Genomic DNA, 21896 nt, shown 5'->3' with positions numbered 1-21896 from the left:
TTTGAAAATGCCACTTTTTAGAAAGTTGACATTTTCTTGTCCAAACCATTTGGTGCCTGCAGCCTGATCCTGAGTCACAGGACTAGGTGTAGTGGGGAGCTGGTCTTTTTGTATTGCTCCCAGAAAATAAGACAAAGGGAATATAGGTGTTGGCAGGATGAGGCACTCTGAATAAAAGACGGGGAGGAGCTGTCACCTTCCACACTTGCTCATCACCAAGGTCCTGCCTAAGCACTCTTACTATGGGGGAGATTAGGATGGCGGGTGGAGCGCCACCGCTGGCACGGCAAAGTGCGTCCGCCGGTTTTCCGCCGGTCGTTTCGATTGCAGGCTGGGCGGACTGGGGCCTTTATATGGTGGCACCGCCATCCACATTAGAATGTTTGTTTTCAAAGGCCTTTCCATTGCGGCAATGCAGCCACGGAAAGGCTGGCATGGGATAGCTTTGGGGGCCCGTTACGGCCCGGCGGGGGTGATCTGCCCGCCATCCTAAAGGGGCCATATATTTTTAAAAACGATATATTAATGAATTCTATGTTTTAAAAAAATTGATTTTCTTGACATCGATATTCTTGCTGATGATATTTGAATATCCCAATATTTTAGAAATGATATTTTGTCATGTTTTTTTTAATGTCTAAGTACCCCCAATCAGAACCGACACATCGCTTCTGCTGAGCAGACTTTCCCATCACAAGGTCAGCCCGCCATCATAGCAGTGTTTTGGACCGCCGTCAGACATGCGGCGGTCCCCCCACTGCGATTAGGATGCACCCGACATACTGGTGGGCACATCCTGGGCTTTTCAGATTGGGGGCTGTGCTGCTGACTGCAGCACCACACGCAATGTGAAAAGTGCCTGCACAGCATTTCCTTGCACTACGTGGCAGGCACCACGCAGTGCCTTCCACTTGGTGAATGGAAATGAGGGGGGGTACCATGGGTACCCCCCAGTGCAGCAACACTCCCCACTGCAAAAGGCCCCCAAACCAATCCCTGCCATGGAAAGGCCTTTCCAAACCCACATCCTGATCTGGTGGACGGTGCCTGCTACGCACGCCAACATTTCAGGGGCCCTGCACCTTCCGCCAGGTAATCAGTGCAAGTGATTCTGGCGGAAAAGTGGCTGACGGACTTTGCATCTCCCGCGATAACCAGGTTCATCCGGCCGGCGGTGGGGTCCATCTGCCGTCATACTGAAAATTCCCAAAGCCAAATTAGGATGGCGGTGGGAATCACAATGGTTTCGCGGCGGACGGAAAGTCCATCCGCGCCATGGCCCACAAGGCGATCCTTTTCCGCCCGCCTTGCGGAACCCAGAACCAGGGCAACATTGTAGCGCTGCCGGGAAGGCACTGCCATAGTAATTATGATATGTCCTTCCGCCTGCTGCAAAAAGACAGCCAGAGACTGGCTTTGGGGGCCTGTTGCGGGTGCCCTCAGTGTGTGTGTGGGGGTGCACTGGTGGGGTACCATGGCTGCAGTTTGCATGCACCAAGTGGCAGACACCATGTGGTGCCTGCCACGTAGTGCAGGGAAATGCTGTGCATGCCCTTTTGACATTGCGGACGGTGCTGCAGCCAGCAGCACCATCCTTAATGTTAAAAGTCCAGGATGCGCCCGCCAGTATGGCAGGTGCATCCTAATTGCACTGGTGGGACCGCCGCATGTCAGGCGGGCGGTCCCATCACGTTATGATGGCAGGTGGACTGATGTCCGCCCGCCTCATAATGAGCCCCTTAGTTCTTATATTTTATTATATGTGAGGGAGATGTGTGGTAATGTGTCTTAGCATAAGTATATTCTACAATGCAGAGAAGGGCTAGGAGTGTTGGGTTTCAAATGTTGGAAGCTGGTGGACAGAGCTGGATGGGTGGCTGAGCTGTTCTTCTGTTGAAAATACCAATAAAGCCTGTTTATCAAGAACTCGTGACTTCACCTTTTTATTTAAGAAAAGGTCTTTTTAAACCATGTCCAAAACCGATCAAATACAATTTTAAAACCACCGTGTTAAACACCAGTTTTCTTTTCATAACAAGCAACTAATGACTTTTGTTAGTGCATACATATGTTAGGATATATTAAAGTATCCACAAAGCTGGTCAATATGGTTCACCTGCTTTACATTTCAGTTGCATTTCCACACGCGCGTTCTGGCACCCAGGCTGCGGTTTCTTCAAAACGGGGATGATGTCCTCCCTCACAATGTGTCACAGACCCCTTTCAATTAACTTATTAACCCACTCACCTGAGGGCAGTCCTTATTGCACACCTTCTGGATGCATTCTGAAATGCGCAGCCCAGTGACGGCATCTTCCATGTCTGTGCATGCGCATTTTGTGCAGCTTTCCTCCCAGGAGCTGCCAACAGGATAGACAATCTTCTGGTGCACACAAACCTGAAAGCAGAGGGAATGGTTTGAGAAACCTTCACATGCTTAGCTGGCAATACATGTAGACTGGGGAGCATCATAGCGACAAGAAACTATATGGTGTACGTGCGCTCTACGAATATTTTTAACATGACATCATGCCCTTGTGTATTGGATTATATAGCATAATCAACAATCATTTTTTAAAGGGGAAACATAATTCTAGGAAAATGCAGTCTTTTCGTGAAAGGGCAGAGAATGCATGGAGGGGCACCTGGAAATAGAGATGGAAACAAAGATGGTACTTGCGTGACTAGCTTGGAGAAAAGATGTGGAAACAAGCACCTGCAAAGGCAAAAGGTTTTGCCAATGCCATTCGGCGATGCTGCACAGAATCAGCAAGATGCTGTGAAGCAAGGTCAAAAGAGAAAAAAGCATGATGATGCAGCCCTATCATTTTGTAGGTACACGCGTAGGTATTTGTTTTATCCACTGAACGAGGTGGATTACTACATTTTAAAAACTTGAAATAGAAACAAAGCAAATTTGCTGCTGGAGTAGGTGGGTGCAAGCAGCCCACCTACAGGGGAGGCAGAAAGGGGTAGAGGAGGAGGAGCAACACAGGGGCCGTCGTTGAAGCAGATGTGCAAGAAAGAAACACAGAGCACAAGTGAGGAGGGAGAATTTGCCGGGCATAGATGGCCACAAGAGAGAGCTTGCAAGATGAGGGAGGCAGCAACATGGAGCACTGGGACAGATATTTGGTGGGGAGAGAGAGCTGGAAAGTACATGCATCCTCAAGTAATACTTAAGCTAAAATGAATAAGTAGTTCACTAAAAGTGAGCAGTAGAAGGATACAAGTCAGCCAACACAAAAGAAGGTAAAAAGAATAGGCTTCATGACACAAACACATGATGGAACAAGAGGGAGAAGGAAAGTCATCCCATAAGGAATAAGACAATGAGAGTAACAATAAAGCCAACAAATGGTAAGCAATAGGAAAGCTGTATTAACACTGTAAGGTCTTGGCAAGCCAACAACAAGCCTTTCCTATCCAGACAGCGTATGCTGCCGGGTAGGTGAGGCCTAAAAAGCATAATCAAATATAGCTAATTTATCCCCAATCACACTTTCAACCTCGTGATGTGTTTTACCATGAGCCATTTTCTTTAACTCCTGTGTTATTTTAGTACCAGGGGTAACATGCCTCCCTTCTCAGAACCTCTTTTTTCACTCTTCTTATGTCTCACATTGACATGTCTTTCTTACTTCATCGTGTAACAATGAACAATGGCTCCTGAAGACAGTGCTTATAATATATAGTAATCTATAGCACAATGGCGATACACATTGGTAAAGAGATGTCAGAGAGGGACACAACAACCATATACAACGAGGCACTGCTGAATGTAAGTCATTTAAATAAATGTGCTTTTTAAATTGATTAACACAAGTGCATGGTGTCCCAAGTGAACATAGCACCTACAAAAACATTGGTGACAATTGTGACACGGAAATAGGTTTCAAATATTTACATATTTTCATTGCAACAATTTTGTCGTAGTTCCCTCACCTTATCTGGCACACATGTAGTCCATGTGCAGCCACAGTCGTTGGTGAGGGAGGTTGACAAATATCCCGCGGGGCAGTTGACTGTGGAATTGGTACAGCTACATATGCATTCATACTCATCACAACATTGGGTCTTCTTCACGGTCAGGGTTCGGTGCGCGGGGCAGGAGGGAGCTTTGGTCTGTTTGCAGTCCTCCTTCTTGCAGGCTATGAAAAGATAAAACATTGCGAGAATTCAATATATTGACAAATAGAAAAATATTACAGGTTGGCAGACAGTCAAAGTGGTGCAGTCAGGATTACTGCAGAAAATGTTCTGTAATTTTTAGTTACTTGCTCCCTTGTACGTTACAAACAGATCTTTCTGATGCACATTGTTCAGGATTAACGGCGCACACCAAGGGCTCCTAAAACCATTGATATTTACATCCACTTTTAGAGAATTTATTCTCAGGATATATTAAACCATGCTTTAAACAAAAGATAGGAAAAGCTGTTGTAATGAGAAAATTACCACATCTTCATTCGCAGAATTTGAATTGGTAAAATATTGCTCTCGCTAAGCGAGTTTACCCATGTGGTAAATCAGAAAATATGGCTGGAGCGTTATTTTGGGCCCATAAAAACACAGTGAACACTCACAAATTCATATGTTTGGGGTTATTCCCAAACAATCTGTAGGTACTTTTACTGGACTTGAGTGCTGCGTTCGACACGGTTTCCCACAATGCTCTTTTACAAATTCTACAGTCGAAGAGCATTGTCGGCTCAGCACGCAAGTGGATGTCCAGTTTCTTGTCCAACAGGACCTTCCAGGTCTTCTCCCCATTTGCTGACTCTCAGATTCACGACACCCCTTATGGAGTCCCTCTGGGTTCCATACTTAGCCCACTGCTTTCCAACATCTATGTCAGCCCTTTGGCTGCGATAATAGAAGAAGCGGGGCTGGCAATATATTCTTATGCGGATGACACCCAGCTTATCTTCTCTTTATCCTCTAAAGATACTGCTGAAAGATCTTCTCTTCAGCTGGAGCTAAAAAAGATAGCCGACTGGCTCATTTTTTGAGGTAGCAAAACTCTTTGGAGCCCCCAACACTGGCCACCTCAAATGGGTAACCTCCCCCTTCCCTCACAATCAGCTCGCAGCCTTGGCTTTATCATTGACGACCAGTTGTCTATAAAGCCGTAAGTGGTTAAGGTTGCCTCTACCTTTTTTACTATCCAAAAGTGGCTTAGGAAAATTCTCTGGATGCTTCCGCCTTCCGAACAAAAAACCGTCATCCAGGCCCTGGTGGTGTCAAGACTGGGTTACGGAAATGTGTTATATCTGGGCGCAAGTAGGGAAGTGCTTCGTAAACTGCAAGTGGTCCAAAATTCGGAAGTCAGACTACTGTGCCAGTTACCCAGAATGGCCTCCACCACTGGTCCCTTCTGTGAACTCCTCTGGCTGAGAATTGGCAATCGTGCCAAATTTAAGGCCCATTGCTATATGCATAGGATAAACCTGACTGTCTGGGTGCCTTGGTGCATCCCTATCTCCCCTCATGCCTTTTACGGTCCTCCATTGAGCTAAAGTTCCAAGTTCCAAGGATTAAACGAGCCAGAATGAGTGGCCGCTCTTTTGCCTACCTGGCTCCTTCCCTGTGGAACTCACTCCCACTCCAATTACAGTATGAAACGAGTTACCTTAAATTCCGGAAAGAGATAAAAACATGGCTATTTAATCAGTAGAGCTTGGCCTTTCTCTTCATAATATGGGTCCGAAGGCTCTGGGAAACCTCCGGGTAGCTGTGCGCCATACAAATTTAAACTAATATTATTAATAATAATAATAATAATAATAATAATAATAATAATAATAATAATAATAGCCACAGTGGAAGTAGAAGCACGTCCAACTTGATTGTTTGTACCAGACTTTGAGAAGGTAACTTTTTCATCTGGGCTAACCTGGTCCCTGGCCCGTGCCCCCTCGTCATCAGCCTAAACTTGTGACTTTCCTCCGTTCTAGCACAACCAGATACCCACAAGTGGTGCTTTACTTTTAGGTGCTATACTTAGCTAAATCTTTGACATTTTATACTTCTCGTTCTACCGATTGTTTATTAAAAATTATAACAAAAAGTTTTTTTATAAATAATAAAAAATAGTTCATTAAAAATAAAAATAGTTTATTTAATTTTACTCTATTTTTTTAATTGGTGTGGGATTTTTCTTGTCTTCTGTTTTCACTTTATTACTGTTTAAGTGCTGCATAAACACTTTACACATTGCCGCTAAATTAATCCTGACTGCTTTTGTGCCAAGCTACTAGAAAGTGAACCATAGTTTAATTTAGTGACTTTTGTGGTTCACCCTAACAAGGAGTCAGGCTGTTGCTTGGGTAGTCTGACACCCCATCAACCAATAACCCAATGCCTCACAATTTTGAGTTATTCAAAACTGTTGTTATGCTCATCTATAATTTAGACAGACAGCACCACCATGTGGTGGACTGTCATTAGTGCTGGTCTTGAAAATTAAGTTCCAGTACCAAGCACCGGCGACCACCGGCTCAAATTAGACACTGAGATAACTGTTTGAGCTTTTTGTTTCCAAGTTGTGTATTTTGTAATGATGGGTAGGACGCTCCTGCTGCTCCATTTGCAAGACAAAACTTCAGTTACTTTGAACTTGAGTTGCAGGGAGTGCCCTTGGGTGGTTTGAGTCCTTCCTCCAGGGTTGGGTGCAAGCTGTGTCCATTCCTTCCTTCCAATCCGCCTTCTCTACCATTTCGCATGGCATCCCTCAAGGCTCGGCAGTTAGCCCAATACTTTTTAACATCTATTTGAAGCCCTTAATAGCGGTCATCAAACATTTTGAGATCGAACTTGTCAACTACGCTGATGATACGCAGCTGATTCTGCCCTTGGAGGGAAATGATTCTACCTCCCTGGAGGAATTCCACAACTGTATGCGAGCAACTGCGGAATGGCTGAAAGCCAATTCTCTGCAATTTAACACCGGGAAGACCGAGGTGTTACACTGCCCTCGGCCCAGGATACAATCCTCTCTACCTAGCAACTTCTGGCCAAGGGACTTTTCTACTCTGGTCCAGGCTGTGAAGGTAGTCCGGAACCTGGGTGTGTTGTTCAGCAGCGATCTCTCCCTGGAGGCGCAGGTCTCAAAGGTGGTAGCTAGCTGTATAACCATCATTCGCCTCCTGAGAAAAATCTTGCCCCTGCTACCGTCTACTGCTCGGATAGAGGTGGTGCGCTGCATCGTGCTTAGTAGGCTAGACTATTGCAACGCTTTGCTGCTAGAGTCCCCAAGTTACCTTATGGATAGGCTCCAGAGACTCCAGTCTGCAGCTGCTAAACTAGCCTTAGGGTGGCCTACGAGATCCTCCTCCTCAGGGGCTTTGGCTCAGTTGCACTGGCTCCCAGTGAGGCAGAGGGTGATTTTTAAGTCCCTATGTCTGACCTTTAAAGCCCTTCACGGTTTAGGCCCGGCATGTCTACAATGGAAGTTTTCTTGGCATGTGCCAGCCCGAACCTACGCTCCTCTTCGGCCAGGATGTTGACTGTACCGAGGTTCAGGAGTTCCAGAGCAGGAGGTAGATCGTTTAGTGTGGCTGCGGCTAAGTTCTGGAACTCTTTGACTATTGAACTTAGGCAGGTCACCGGCCTTCTTGCCTTCAGAAGGCAGTTAAAAACCTGTCTCTTCCCCCTCTCTCCCTAATCCTCAGCCTGCTAATAGCTGCACCAACAAAGCTGTCCTCCTTTCTTCCTCGAGTCTGCTAGTGCCAGGATGCCTCTCGAGGTGACAGTGCGCTCTATAACTGAAATAAATAAATAAATACGTTACTTTGAACTTCATAATGCCCATGGCATACTGTCCAACCTTGTTTCACGTGGACCTTTTGTACGGACTTCTTTAATCTGGCCGTTGCGATTTCAATGATGATCTTATCACTCAGTAGGGATTTTATCTTTTTTTTTAACCTCATGCGCTCTAGCGGAATTCCGCTCGTACGCTGAGATTTTTAAAAGCGCATGTTACGTGATGAGCAGGGCTCGTCATCAGCGTGCGAGGAGGCTACGCCATGACGAGCCCAGCTCGTCATCAGCGTGGAAGGGGTTAAAGTAGGTACAATTGCTTGCTCTCTGGAGAAACTCCAAGGCCAACAGTAATGGTGGGCATTTTTGTAGATTGAACTTCAGTAGGCCTGGGAGAATTATTATGAGAGCATCCTGATTATGGGGTTTTGTGCACTTTGCATAATTTTTCATTTTAAGCCCATGCTTTTCACATCATTTTTGCAGGCAGCAAACTAGTTCAAGTGGAATATTTCATGCACATAACCACCCTATACCAATACATCGAGCAAGGATCTTGTGTTATTTTGTAACAAGATAATACCCCAAGTACCATTTGTAAGTAGATCTCCACGCACCATATGGATCATGGATCTCTTGTGGTTTGTGCAAATGACGACGTAAATCACATTCAGTTTTCACACAGACAACTACCAAGAAATATTTTGCGTAATATGTGTAATCTTTGTAAACAAAATGGCATATTACACCAGTACATGTTCTTTGTAGGGATATGGTAAAGATGTTTTTCATCTAGGACTAATTGTAGCAGACATCAGAGTCAATAGAAGGGGGTTGTTTATTCATCTTCTCTCTTTAAGTAGCTTTGCTAGAATCTACCTGGACAGCTTAGCCTTTAGGACAAGGTAGGTAGATTTTGCTCATTTAAAACTGTATTAGAATACTAACTCAACCCTTCCAGCAACTAATTACCATATTGCAAAGCATAACTGACTGTCATTAGACATATTTCCCTTTGAGTTATGCCCTTTTCTAGTATATTATTGTATAGGGGATGTCACGTGGAAATTATCTGGTAGCAGCCACATCTTTATTTAATCTCAATGAAGCAGAAAAATGTAGGAAGGAATTAAGTGGAATCTTACGAAAACTCTTTAACTGAGGGCGCAATAGGAGATTCCATCTATTTTGTAGGTGTGAACACGTGTGTATCTTCATGCCAAATGGTTGAATACTGAGCATTTATAATCATGTTTGTGTCAAAGGAACAATTTGTGTTTACTCCTAGATAAGTAATACCCAAAGTTGCTGGTGCTTTACAGGAAGGACGACTTTACCTCAATCGGAACACTGCCAGTTACTTGAAAGCACTGTCAAAGTCAACAGGTCCGGCATTGGCCTGGCATTCATCCTTTGCCCTTGCTTAGTTTGTTTGTGAATGGGTTCTCTAAACCGCAGTTTAACATTGGAAATGTTGGTGCGTGGAGTTTGCATTCTTCCTCCTGCCTTTAACATATAATAGCATATAAGAGCAGGAAGTGAGTTTAACAGCTGGACGATGTCAACACGTGACACCACATAAGAGTGGTTAACCGGATTGCAGAAGGAACGCTCTCTATGCTGAGGCTTCATGGTGATACACCACAGTCACTGCGCTTCTCTGAATATTATTCTTATGGGGGTATCGTTTTCTAAACTACGCCTGCCACACAATACACACTGTTGGAATCCTAACACTATACTCCAAGTTCTGACAGTCGGGACTGGGCATGAACGGAGCAGCTGCAGCCTGAAACGCTCAATCCAGTCTGCATTCAGCGCCATATGCTCGTGCAGGGGGTTCAAAGCTTGCCCGGGTTTTTTTCCGCTTTCCCGTGTGAAAAGACATGTTCGCTGCATTATTGCCACTCTCCAAAACCTCACTGCATTGGAATGTGGGCAGAAAATCCGACTGGTGGCACCGACCGCGAGCGCATGTTCTGTCGGTGACGAGGACGACGGACTAGGCAGAGGTTTATGGCACGCTCGCGCACAGTGACTCGCAGAGAGCACAGCTCTTCCAGCAACGGGAATGTTGGCAAAATTATTATTTCGGTTTGATACAAAGTCTGCAAATTAAAAAAAAAAATGTATAACTACTATTCCGTAGGGGAACCACAAATATGAGAAACAGGGCCGTTTCTAGGTGTTTTGCCGCCCTAGGCGAGAATTGAAAAATGCCGCCCCCTCCCTTCTACTACTCTCACTTACCCCTGCCTCCATTGCGCAGCATCAGTTCCCATACTTTTTTAATGCACTTGGAGCACTGCAGAGATGTCATTCAGCACACCCACCCATTTACAGAAAAACACCACACAGAATTTCCAAGGCTGCACTCATGTTACTTTAACACTAGCAAAAGACGTACAGTTTCAAACAATGGTTTGTCAAGTTCAGTGGCATTCCAATACCCGCCGGAAACAGCGCCAAGCTACGGAATGTGATGTAACGCAATAAAATGGTTGAGGCAAAAACACATTGTTACATCCCCACTTCATATTAGCAGGACAAGCACATTCCAACCCTGAGCTTTCATTTGACAATCTTATTATTATTACATTCTTCGATATAGAGTACTTGTATCTTTACATCGAATCAACTGTGCTAGCAATACTGCCTGACTGGTAAGTGCCCCCGATCCTGTGTGCCACTCTCAGTCAACCTGGCGAAATATGCTTGGAATTTTGAACACACGTCCACTTGGGGCATGATTACGAATTGCCCGGTATTTCCCGTACCCTCTAAATAACATAATAAAATAAAACCCAGGACTGCCGTCCTACCAACATGGCGTTAGGTGAAAGTCCTAGAAAGTTATGAAAGTGGCAGATGATACCACTGAACTCAAGGGAGAGGAATCATTTTTGGAGAGGGAGGAAGGAGTGGAAGGCACGTGCCTCATCCTGTCTATGGAGAAATGTTGTAGTATGAAACGAGTCCAGTCAGGCACTGCCTCTGGCACCGAGTGACATGTCACTGGTTGTGGAGTTGAAGGAGGGAAACGGTTTTCCCATCTTTCTGAAAGAGCTCGGCTACCTGCCTGTATTCAGCCCATTCCCCGTGCACGGGCACTTGTATTCCCTTATCCTGGCAGCACGTGCCTGATGAGAGCTAATCAGCTAATGCATTATTTCGCACAGGACTCTAGGTAATCTACGTCCAGTCTTCGAAAGAGTCAGTTTCTAGATCATGAACCCCAAAACTCAACAGGAGGAGATGGAAAATGATGGCCTCCAAGCCGAGAAGTACCTGTGAGCTCAGCTACTGCAGCGGCGCCTCATTAACCAAGTCATCCTTCCAGGCCTGCATCCTTCACGGAGAGCTGCGCCCCGGAGCCGGACTGGCAGCTCCTCTGACTAGAAGAGATTTGGGGTTTTGGGGGGAGTAGTCCCGGGCAGAAGTTCAAGGCACTCTTAGCTCACTCGGAGGTCCGACTCCGATCGGAAGTTGCTTATGGCGCGCACTGCCCCAGCCTGTGGCGCCAAACGTGACATCAACGTGAATGCGCTACCCAATGCCTTTTGAGACATTCAAGAGGAATTTCCCAAACTCATGGTTTTTGCCGCCCTTCCCCTTTTGCCGCCCTAGGCGGCCGCCTAGTCCTGCCTAATGGTAGAAACGGCCCTGATGAGAAAGCAGAAACAAGACAGCTGGGATCCGAAAGATCAGACCTTGATATTTATTTACTACGCACCCGTATTCATTTAAAGAAGTTCATGGTATATTCCTTTAAAAAAGTTCATATATTTTTTTTGCAAAGTGCTGAAGGTCTCTCTTGCCCCCAGTTTGTGCAGAAAATTAAGTTCCAATCGCAGTCCTAGGCAGAGGCTCAACAAAAGCAACATTTGTGGGGGGGGGGACGGGGGGGGAGACCTGTGAAGTGCTCGGATGTCCAGCCAGCCTCCAGCAGCTCAAAAACAGTCTTTGTGCCCGGGAAGCTGTCTCAGCCCGGGCTGACACACAGGACAGAGGGGTCTGAAGCCCTTTGAGCCCGATGGGTGTTGCGTGCCTGGTCCTAGGTATACAAACACGGTTTCTCAGCAAGGTTTGGTGAACACCCAAAACCGAATTCGTTAATTGACATTCACAAACGCGTTGCAGGTCCTCTCCTACCATAGAAATTAACTCGCGGGAAGAATATATATGTTATGTACATTGCAGGCAGAGGGAGGATCAGAAACATTCCCTTACTTTATGAGGAGCAAGAAAAGGGTAAAATAAGAAATGAGTTGTCCATGAAGAAGTAAAGAATTATTTTCGTTTCTTTAATGTTCTTCTGTACCTATTGGCCAGGCAAACCGCAGCAAATTGTTCTCCTTGCTGACAATCAATAAAGGACATCTGAGTCTGCTTGGAAATGTAAAATATGCAGTTTTCAATTGCATACTCATTGAGATTCTGTGAATCCTCGAAAATAGTTGTGTTTGAATGAAAGTCCCTGCTCAGGGCACAAGTCCGAAAAAGAGAAGTGGAGGGTTAACCAAGTTAGACAGTATGCAAGTGACTACATGGTGTGTGACATCACAGCAGGCGCGCAAAGCCCATTGGGCTCAAGGGCTTCAGCCCCCCGTCGTTTGTGTTAGCCCGGGCTAAGACATTCCCGAGCACGAACACAGCCACACCGGGAAACATCATTTACTACGAAGGCATCCCCACGCATAACGTTTACCACGGTACACTTATCACGCAAACGTTTTTTCAACGTGGGTGCCTTTCACGACCGTCTTTACCACGCAAGTACGTTCAGCGTGGGTTGGGGGGAGACGTGGTATTCCGTCCAGTCGTGCTGGGGGGGCTGGGGGAGGGTTGGGGGGGGCCTGGGGGGGCTGGGGGGGGGCTCCCCCCCAAAAATAACAATTATGGAGCGAGTTACATAAATTAAAAAAAACGCTCTTTAGTATTTATGAAGTAAAAGGAAAGAGCCTCCCCCAAAGACGTGCAGTGTACGTCAAAAAAGCAGTCCTTTTTTTATTTTGGAAGACGTGTTTTGACGCTTGTTTCCATGGTGGATGGAAGTAAGGGCTGCTGGAGAAAGACGTGCAGGTAAGACGTTTCTACGCGTGGTATAATCCTTCGTTGTAAATTCCAGCGTGGTAAAGCCACTTGCGATGTAAAATTCGCGTGGTAATGCCATGCGTGGAAAATGTAATCGTGGAAAAATCATATATTCGCCACACCAGAGTACTTCAGAGGTCTTTAAAAGACCATTTGCTTGTTAATGAGGCTTTGCTGTTTTTCACCCCTTCTTAGAGCCGCTGCATCTCCACTCTGCATTTAACTGGAAGAATTCCCCCCCCCCCCCCCCGAAATTTTTCTTAGCCCGCCCCACCCCGAAATTTGGTTCTAGTTGCGCCTCTGCATCACAAAGTGAGGCATCACGGCGCGTGACATCGCAAGTGGCTTCGCAGGAAGTGACCCAACAACCCATAACCTCCCAGGAAGTGACATCACAAGAAGTAACATCAGATCTTAAGACATCACGCATATGTTTAGCAGTTCGTTTTAATAGTACATTTGAGAGCTTTACCAAATTAGATTTTGCTTCAGGGTTGTACCAAAAAAGTGACACAACCCGGATGCTAAATCTGGGCCTCAATTTATACTTTTTTTTTTAACTCAGCCACAAAGAAATTGGCAGAAGGAGACACATGGCAATAAATCTGTTCTGATTAATTGGTTGCAAAGTCTGCATTTTAAAATAAATTATGGGGGTTAAAGCACCTGCTGCAGAGAGCTTGTGTGCCCATTAAATCTCAGGTAATAACAATAATAGTAAGATAACTCTGATGGCTAACACATTTGCTGGAGAGATTTATCTAGTCACAGTTTTGAATCAAAGTAGCCTAGAGGGTTAGTGTGTATTCTGAAAAGCACACCATGGCCACAAATGACCATAAGAACACAATTGCAGAAACCAAGAGTAAAAATATGAAAACTATGCATTTCAAAATAAAGGGCAGGTCGCAGATTCGTAAATAATTGCCAAGTATGGTTCTCAGAGCCCTAATAAACAGCAATAAACAGCAATAATTAAAAACAATGCACCCTAAAATATAACATTTCTAAGACCGGTTCTGTGCATGATCAAATTTTTTTCCTTCGCTAGAGGACGCCTGTTAAAAATCTCGCAACCCCAAAAACATATCAAATGTGAGGACAATCAATCAATCAATCAATCAATCAATCAATCAATCAATCAATCAGTCATTTGTTAAGCACACTACAAACCCGCGAGGGTCTCAAGGTGCTGGGGGAGGGCGAGGTGGGGGCCGCTACTGATCGAACAGCCAGGTCTTTAGTATCCTCCTGAAGGTCAGCAGGTCTTGGGTCTGTCGTAGGCTCAGTGGGAGGGTGTTCCATGTCTTGATCTCCCACCGGTGGTTGTTCTTTGGATGCGCAGGACGGTGGCGAGTGAGAGGTCGGCGGAGCGTAGCTGGCGGTTGGGGATGTAGAAGGAGAGCCGTCTGTTGTGGTAGGCTGGGCGGGTCTTGTGGAGTGCCTTGTGTGTGTGGATGAGGAGCTTGAAGGATAACCTCTTGTTGACGGGGAGCCAGTGCATCTTTCTCAGGAGAGGGGTGATGTGGCCGTGTCGTGGTACATCGAGGATCAGTCATGCCGAGGCGTTTTGGATGCGTTGTAGTCTATTGATGAGCTTGGTGGGGCTCCCGCGTAGAGGGCGTTTCCGTAGTCGAGTCTGCTGCTGACGAGGGCCTGGTGACTGTCTTTCTTGTATCTGTCGGGATTCATCTGTAGATCTTGCGGAGCATGTGGAGGGTGTTGAAGCAGGAGGAGGAGATGGCGTTGACTTGCTTGGTCATTGAGAGCGTTGAGTCGAGGATGATTCCCAGGTTGTGTGCATGGTCGTTGGGGCTCGTGGCTGCCCCCAGTGCTGTTGGCCACCAGGAGTCATCCCAGGCTGACGGGTTGGAGCCGAGGATGAGGACCTACGTCTTGTCCGAGTTCAGCTTCAGATGGCTAATCTTCATCCAGTCGGTGATGGCCTTCATTCCTTCATGGAGGTTGGCTTTGGCGGTGATGGGGTCCTTGGTGAGGGAGAGGGTTAGTTGAGTGTCGGCCGCGTAGGAGATTATGTTGAGGTTGTGCTGTCGGGTGACGTGTGCAAGCGGGGCCATGTAAATGTTGAACAGTGTCGGGCTGAGGGAGGATCCTCGGGGTACGCCGCAGATGATCTTGGAGGCTTCGGACCGGAACGGGGTGAAGCGGACGCTCTGGGTTCTGCCGGAGAGGAAGGAGGTGGTCCATTTCAGAGCCTTGTCTCGGATCCCTGCGGCGTGGAGGCGTGCGCGTACTGTGTGTTGGCAGACAGTGTCGAAGGTGGCGGAGAGGTCTTGGAGGATGAATGCTGCACATATATCAGAGCAGGCCTCACTTATGCAAAATTACATTTTAAAAGTGGTAAGATATATTTTATCCGGGGGTCATTATAAAATCCACAGAAAAACATAAAATATAGAAGATCTTGGTCCGAGAAGTCGTTACAAGAGCAGGTCTTTAAGGCCCCTGGCTTAGAAAAGCCCTTGGGGGGCACCAGTGAATAGTAGTTAAACCTAAATCTAGTTAAAAGAAAGAGATGGGGTCAATTTTCAATGTAAGACCAGAAAGGTTGTTCAGGTGTCCCAGGATTCAATATGAAATATTGTCTTATCGTGGGTTTATTGAGTTCACTGTTTTCCCTTTCCACCATCCTCCTGGCAAAGAATTGTCTTCAAATCTCTTTCAACTCTGTCTGGGGTGTGGAAAGAGCTCAGGGTACCCTATATTCGCTAGCTGCTGTGAAATGTAGCCTAGCCAAGGAATGTCAGCAGCCCTATAAAGCCTCATACAATCTTCTAAAACAAACTGGTGCAGGGTTGGAGTGGGACTAGACCATATTTTTAACCAGCGGATTAAGGGGGCCACTGCTATGCGATCAGAAATGTAGCCCTGCCCTAGTTCTCTGTGCGCCATAAAAGAAAGGGTGCTAAGGGGGTACAGCTAAAAGTTTCTGTAGATATTTATTTTCAGCCAAATGCAGATCGCCGGTCTTCTTATAGCCCCATACCTTGCTGCCATAAGTAGCCATTGGTATGCATTTATTTTAAACACATTTTTAGTCGTTTTTCATATATATTATGTCATGTCAGAAAAGCACTGCATTCAGTGATACAATGATACAATTTTTAATCTTCGTGTACAAGTAGTACCTGCAGTATCCGGTTATATGTTGTTACCACAAATTCCGTTGCAACGCATGCCTTTTCCACGCATGCGTTACCACGGAATTCGTTTTCCCCTCATCTTCTTTGCCACGCCGTTCTTACGTCATAAAGAGGTAGCGGAAGTTTATTCTGCTTCCTCTCTTATGACACTGTTTTCTTCGGCACTGCGGGATCGTTTTTTTATGGGGGGGGGAGACCCCCCCCAACCCCCCTTTTTAATCCTTCGTTTTTTTTTTCTTCGTGGTAAATACGATCGTTGAAGGCATACGCGTTGGAAAGACGTTTACGTGGTAAGTGCCTCGTTGTAAACGTTAAGCGTAGTACTGCCTTCGTTGTTAATGATGTTTCCCGCAGTATCCTGACATCTGATAACTAGCACATATACATGGTAAACCTTTATGGGTATTTGCTTTCCAGGATCTATCTTTTGCTTTAGTTATAACAGCTATATGTTGTTCAATAAATCAAGTACATAACATAACATTTCTCAACTACCCCCCACTCACCCACCTGTCTGGCTCACCCCGAAATTATAGGATTCAGACCTCGGCATTTACCTTTCATTCATGTAAATGTCACTGGAGGGGTAGCTAAGTTTTAGGGACGGTGGACGGGTGACTCAGCACAGCCGCCATATGGGAGTCATTGGGGAATAATTGCAGGGCCACTTGGTGGGGCAGGAAGGAAAAGGGGTGTGTTATTTTTATGGACCGTGAGGTATATAGGGGTCTGTAGCCTTGAGAGAATCCAAAATCTGGTCCCATTCCATAGAGATGAGCGATTTGCGTAACCCTCTGAATTCCTCCCGCCTGATGAGAGCAATTTCTGCTCCACCCAACCAGACCATCCCGTTGTGCCACTTGATTAGTGTAGGGGGGACAGCTCATTTCTATTTCATTGTGATGGAGCGCTTCAATATGAGGAGAGCCAAATGCACGAAGCGGAGTTGTACCTTCTATGATTTCAGGCACCGGTGCAATCCCAGTAAGCAGCTCTCTGCCGTGCCCCAGTCAGAGGTACCTGTTATTTCTTGCACTATGATCATAACTACAGACCAAAACCCTACAAGATGTGAGCATGTCCATAGCATGTGTATTATGTCTGCATCCTCCACCTGGCATCTAGGGCAGCAGATGCCTCCATCAGGGTATATGCAATTAAGGCGTTGTGGGGTGTGGTGTGCTCTTTGTAGGTTCATATATTGTATGAGTTTAAATTTGGCATTGTGGGACACATTTTTGGATAATTACAGGAGAGAGGACCAGTCTTTCTCTGTTAGGACTCTTCCGAAGTCTGTAGCCCATTTTTCTCTCAAAGTTGTGAGAGAAGTCCCTGCATGTGCCCTGACGCCCCTTTATAGCCATCAGATTAGTTGTCATGCTTCACCCATCAGATATACAGCATGTGGTAGTTAATGTGTAGGGGGCTCCACCCCATCCGGTGACAAGTGCTTTTTAATGTAGCGAGTAATGGGTGCATGCATTATAAAAAGGGAGTGCAGGACTCCTTGTTCCCTCGCAAAATTCTTGTGGTCCGTTAGGGTGCCATCTATCAACAACGCTCCAACTGTGGATACTCCTTCCCTTGACCAATGGAAGAGACTACATCTGGTGATTAACCCTGTTGCTGTGGGAATTCCAAGTAAGGGGATGTTGGAGACGTAGGGGAGGGTTTGTCTGGTATATTGAAGTGCACTTTTCCAGTAGGATAGCACTTTTCGTAACAGAGAAGGGATCTCAGAGGGTATCTTGCTCCGTGGGAGTAAAAAGGTGTGCAGGGTGCCACGACCCAGGGATTGCGGCGTGTAGTCAGTTTCGTGCAGGTTGCGGCCCTCAAGCCAGTATGATAGCTGGCTAGGCAATAAGCACGAAAGTCCGACACCCCTAGCCCTCCTTCATCTGGTCACAACAGCAGCTTGGCCAGTCCCACACTCCCACGCCCTTTTCCCCAGATAAGTTCCACCAAAAGGGAACCTAATATCTTAAAGATAGGGGCAGGGAACAGCACTGGCAGATTCGTAAACAAATATAGCAGTCGTAGGAGTACCGCCATCTTGGAGATGGCTATTCTACCCATCACGAGAGGGGCAGGGATACCCAGGAGGAAAACTGGGCCCGTAGTGCCCTGACTGCTCTCATCAAATTGCCCTCTATGAGATCTTGTGGGTCTTTATATATCTGGATACCCAGATATTTGAAGGTATGTGGGGCAATTACTAGGGAGAGCTGTCCAAACTTGACCGTTTCAGGGTGTTCTTCCGGGCACACAAAGAACATGTGGGATTTCCTCTCATTTATGGCAAGCCCTGATATATGTTCAATTTGTTGGAAATTGGTTGGGATGGGCTTTAGGTCATCTGTCAGGTCATGACTGTATAATATAAGGTTATCAGCATATCGCTGACCGTACATGTGTTGTGTCTCCTAGCTGGATCCTCTTTGCCTCTGCCTCCTTCCGGAGTTTGATTGCCAGGGGTTCTAGAGCTATCACAAAAGCAATGGCGACAAAGGGCAACCCTATCTTGTGCCTCTGGCCACTGGGTAGGATCGTGAGATATGTAAGCCAGTGCGGACTTGGGCTGTTGGGGCATTGTATAACAGTTTGACCCAACTCCTGTATCCTGGAGGGATGCCAAATTTGGCCATGGCCGCTGTCATGTATTCCCAATTTAGATTGTTGAAGGCTTGGCGCAGTTCAAGGGAAATCCATCCAGCTTCACGGGCATCACTGGGGGCGGTCTCCTTGACATGAAACAGATGCCTGATGTTTAGGGAAGTGCTACGGGCTGGAACGAAGCCACACTGATCGGTATGGAATCGTTTTGGGAGATAGGGAAGTAGTTGGCAGGCCCGGATCTTGCTGAGAATTTTATATTCCACGGCTTAAAAGGAGAGGGGGCGATAGTCTGACATATCTCGTGGGTCTCTGCCCGGTTTGGGGAGGGAGGTGACCAGAGCTTGCATGGTAGAAGAAGGTGGATTGTGGGCTTCATGGGCTGTTTGGTATAAGCATTCCAGGTGACGCGCTAGTTTATCTGCAAAGGCAACGAAGAACTCCACTGGTAGTCCATCTAGGCCCGGGGTGTTATTACGGGGGAGCTCTCATATAGCTTCTTTAGTTTCAGCCCGGGTGATGGGGCCAGATAGATCCTCCTGAGCAGCTTTTGTTAATTTGGAGTAAGTTAGGTTATTTAGGAAAATTGATACGGGCTCTGCCATTGTACTATTAGCGGCACAATATAGTGCCTTGTAATATTCACTGAAGGTCTGGTTTATTTTGTGTAGTGTGTGTACTATGGTACCGTCCGGCAGGGCCACCTCATATATGGGGTATGGGGTGGCGTTTCTTGTAGCAGTCGTGCAAGTAACGCTCCAGATTTGTCTGCCTCTGCATGTTTGTGTTGGGTGTACGACTGATAATCGATAAGTCGGAGCCGCTCCAGGAGTTCAGTGTGTTGTATACGCTCCTCCTGAAAGTTCTCTTTTTTTTGGAGGGGTTATTACTCGCCTCCTGCCCTAGTGTGTTTAAAGGTACCTCTAATGATGTTAGATGTTAGATTTTGTGAATCTCTTGTCTGGCCCCCACAGTGGGACCAATGGCAGTGCCCCTAATCACTATCTTGAAAGCATCCCACTCTATAAGGTGAGAAGAGGCAGATTTGGTGTTTTCTTTAAAGTAGTCTGTGATAGTCGACCCCAAAGTGTCCCGGAAGACTGCGTCTTCTAGCATTTGCGGCCACAGCCTCCAGGTGGGGACAGGGGTAGGGATTCTTCCCCACGATAGAGTGACCTCCAGCGGGTTGTGACCGGAAAGGGTCTTGCCCAGGTATGTAGTGTGGGACACTTGGGGTGTGATTGGGGAGGGAGCAAAATATCCTGTCGAGTATGCAGCTGGTGGGGCAGGGAGTAAAAGGAGTATTCACAATGTTAGGGATTTTTGTAATGCCAAACATCCCCTTGCGACCAGCCCGCCCCCATGCCCCTAAGAATTTTTCTAGTTTGGTTGAGGCGGCTTCCTGAATGGGGGATGAGAGCGGTCTAAGTGGATGCCTTAGGATAGATTTGTAATCTCCTCCCAACACCCACGGGTAGCCCACCCAGTCTGTCAATACTGCGTTAAGGTTTGTTAGAAATCTGTCCTGTAGTTTGGGGCGTATATGCTGCCAATGACTGTGTGTGTGCCATCTAATGTGCCATGGACCATCACATAGCTGCCCTGAGTGTCTGTGCAGAGAATATTATTGACTGATCCTATCCCCCTGATGTTCCAAGTAATTATAGTGTATTTAACCAATGTAGACATTTATGCTTTTGATCAATTCTATGGTCCACTCGGGGTCGTGGGACAGATGATATGTGGGGTGTGTTGTGGGGGTGAGCCAGAAACCCAAAAAATAACTGTAACTCCCAATACTAGGACTAGTGCACAAACTATGCTGGTCCAAACATTATAAACAACTATGTGAACTTTCATTTGGTTTCGATATGAATCTGTTGCTGGGGCGGGTTCGTAAAGCATGCATGATGCACCAGCTGGGGTGGTCCTAAAAGTCTTGCAAGACCTTTAGTTCTGCATAAATGTTCGAAGGAAGTTGGGGGGAATTAAAGACATGCACATGCTTGGTACCTTATTTCTCCATAGCATAATAGTATGGCGGTGCAGCGACAGGGCACCCCAGCACCGAGGCGTCATCAGACAAACAGGTCTTCCAGTGTCTGTGGAGTGATCAAGGGAAATAGTGGGCCACTACTCTCCAAGTCTGAGTGTCTGGTGTTGTCTTCCGACTGCTCCAGAGATGACGGGGGTTAGAGTCTCTAAAATCAGCTGCCGACACCAGTGCCGACTCCTGCCCTTGTAGTGCCTGCTCCAATGAAGGGCTTTTGGCGTTGGCTTTTCGGGCTGATCTCTCTCGGCGCGTTCTCTGTCCCGTTGTCGTCCTTCGTTCCCTGCTTGGTCTCTGCAAGAGGCCCTCTAGTGTTTGGGAGGGTAAGGTGGATTGCAGCCAGTCATTTGCAGGCTCCAGGCTGTTGAAGACATGACACCTTTTGGACTTGGATGATTTTCATACGGGCCGGGAACAGTAGAGTATATTTAAGGTTCAGGGCTCTGAGCTTCTTTTTGAGAGATTGATAGGAGGCTCTTTGTCTTTGGACCAGGACTGTGTAATCTAGGTATAGCGGGATATGGTGGTTTTCATATTGTATGGGGCCTTTCTCCCTGGCCATTTGGAGCAGGCCATCACGGTGTCTATAATTAAGGATGCGGGCTATCATTGAGCGTGAAGGAGCACCCGCTGTTGGTCTTCCAGTGGCGATTATGATTGCCATATCTACAGAAAAGAAATCTGATAAGCCCTCTGAGCCTATATGGTCTCGTAGCCATTGTTCCACAAAACGGGAGGCATTGGATCTTTCTGCACGTTCTGGCAGGCCTATTATGAGGACATTGTTCCGCCGCGCCCTGCCCTCTGCGTCCTCGGCCATGTGGGAAGAGGTGTGGTGCAGCTGCCCGGTTGCCTGATTCCTCCTGCCTCTGTAAGCTGCCTGCTGTCACTTCTGGCATTTTACCATTCGTGCGTCCTATAGCTAGGTGTTGGGTGCCTTACTCCGGACCACGGGGGCCCACGGTTCGATCCCGGGGCCGGAGGCAGGTAAGCCCAGCACAATTTGACTCTGGGCAATAGCTTGCTTAATCGTCCCGATGGCCACCAGGACACCTTTTCGGAGGTAGCTGTGCACTTTACAAATGCTGGATTTCATGTCTAGGAGACTTGCCAGCTGTTGCTGCATTATGGATAGACGTTCTGAGTGTTGTTTGTGTTGTGGCAATAAGTCTGACATACTTTGTTTGTTACTTTTTACTGTGGAGGACAGC

At 46.6% G+C, this 21896-nt stretch overlaps 1 protein-coding gene across 1 annotated transcript in view; it reads right to left on the bottom strand.

The window, feature by feature from the left end:
* The window catches only part of VWF (von Willebrand factor), a 1126314-nt gene that overhangs the window by 212809 nt on the left and 891609 nt on the right, over nucleotides 1–21896 (bottom strand). The window contains exons 42-43 of the mRNA XM_086921215.1: nucleotides 3946–4151; nucleotides 2249–2398 (exon numbers count right to left, since the gene is read on the bottom strand). Coding sequence (XP_086777341.1) covers nucleotides 2249–2398; nucleotides 3946–4151 — 356 coding nt within the window. The remainder of the gene's footprint in view (nucleotides 1–2248; nucleotides 2399–3945; nucleotides 4152–21896) is intronic.

Source organism: Lissotriton vulgaris, chromosome 1_1 (assembly GCF_964263255.1).
Source record: "Lissotriton vulgaris chromosome 1_1, aLisVul1.2, whole genome shotgun sequence".
In the NCBI taxonomy this organism is placed as follows: domain Eukaryota; kingdom Metazoa; phylum Chordata; class Amphibia; order Caudata; family Salamandridae; genus Lissotriton; species Lissotriton vulgaris.
This window is presented reverse-complemented; position numbering and strand designations above follow the sequence as displayed.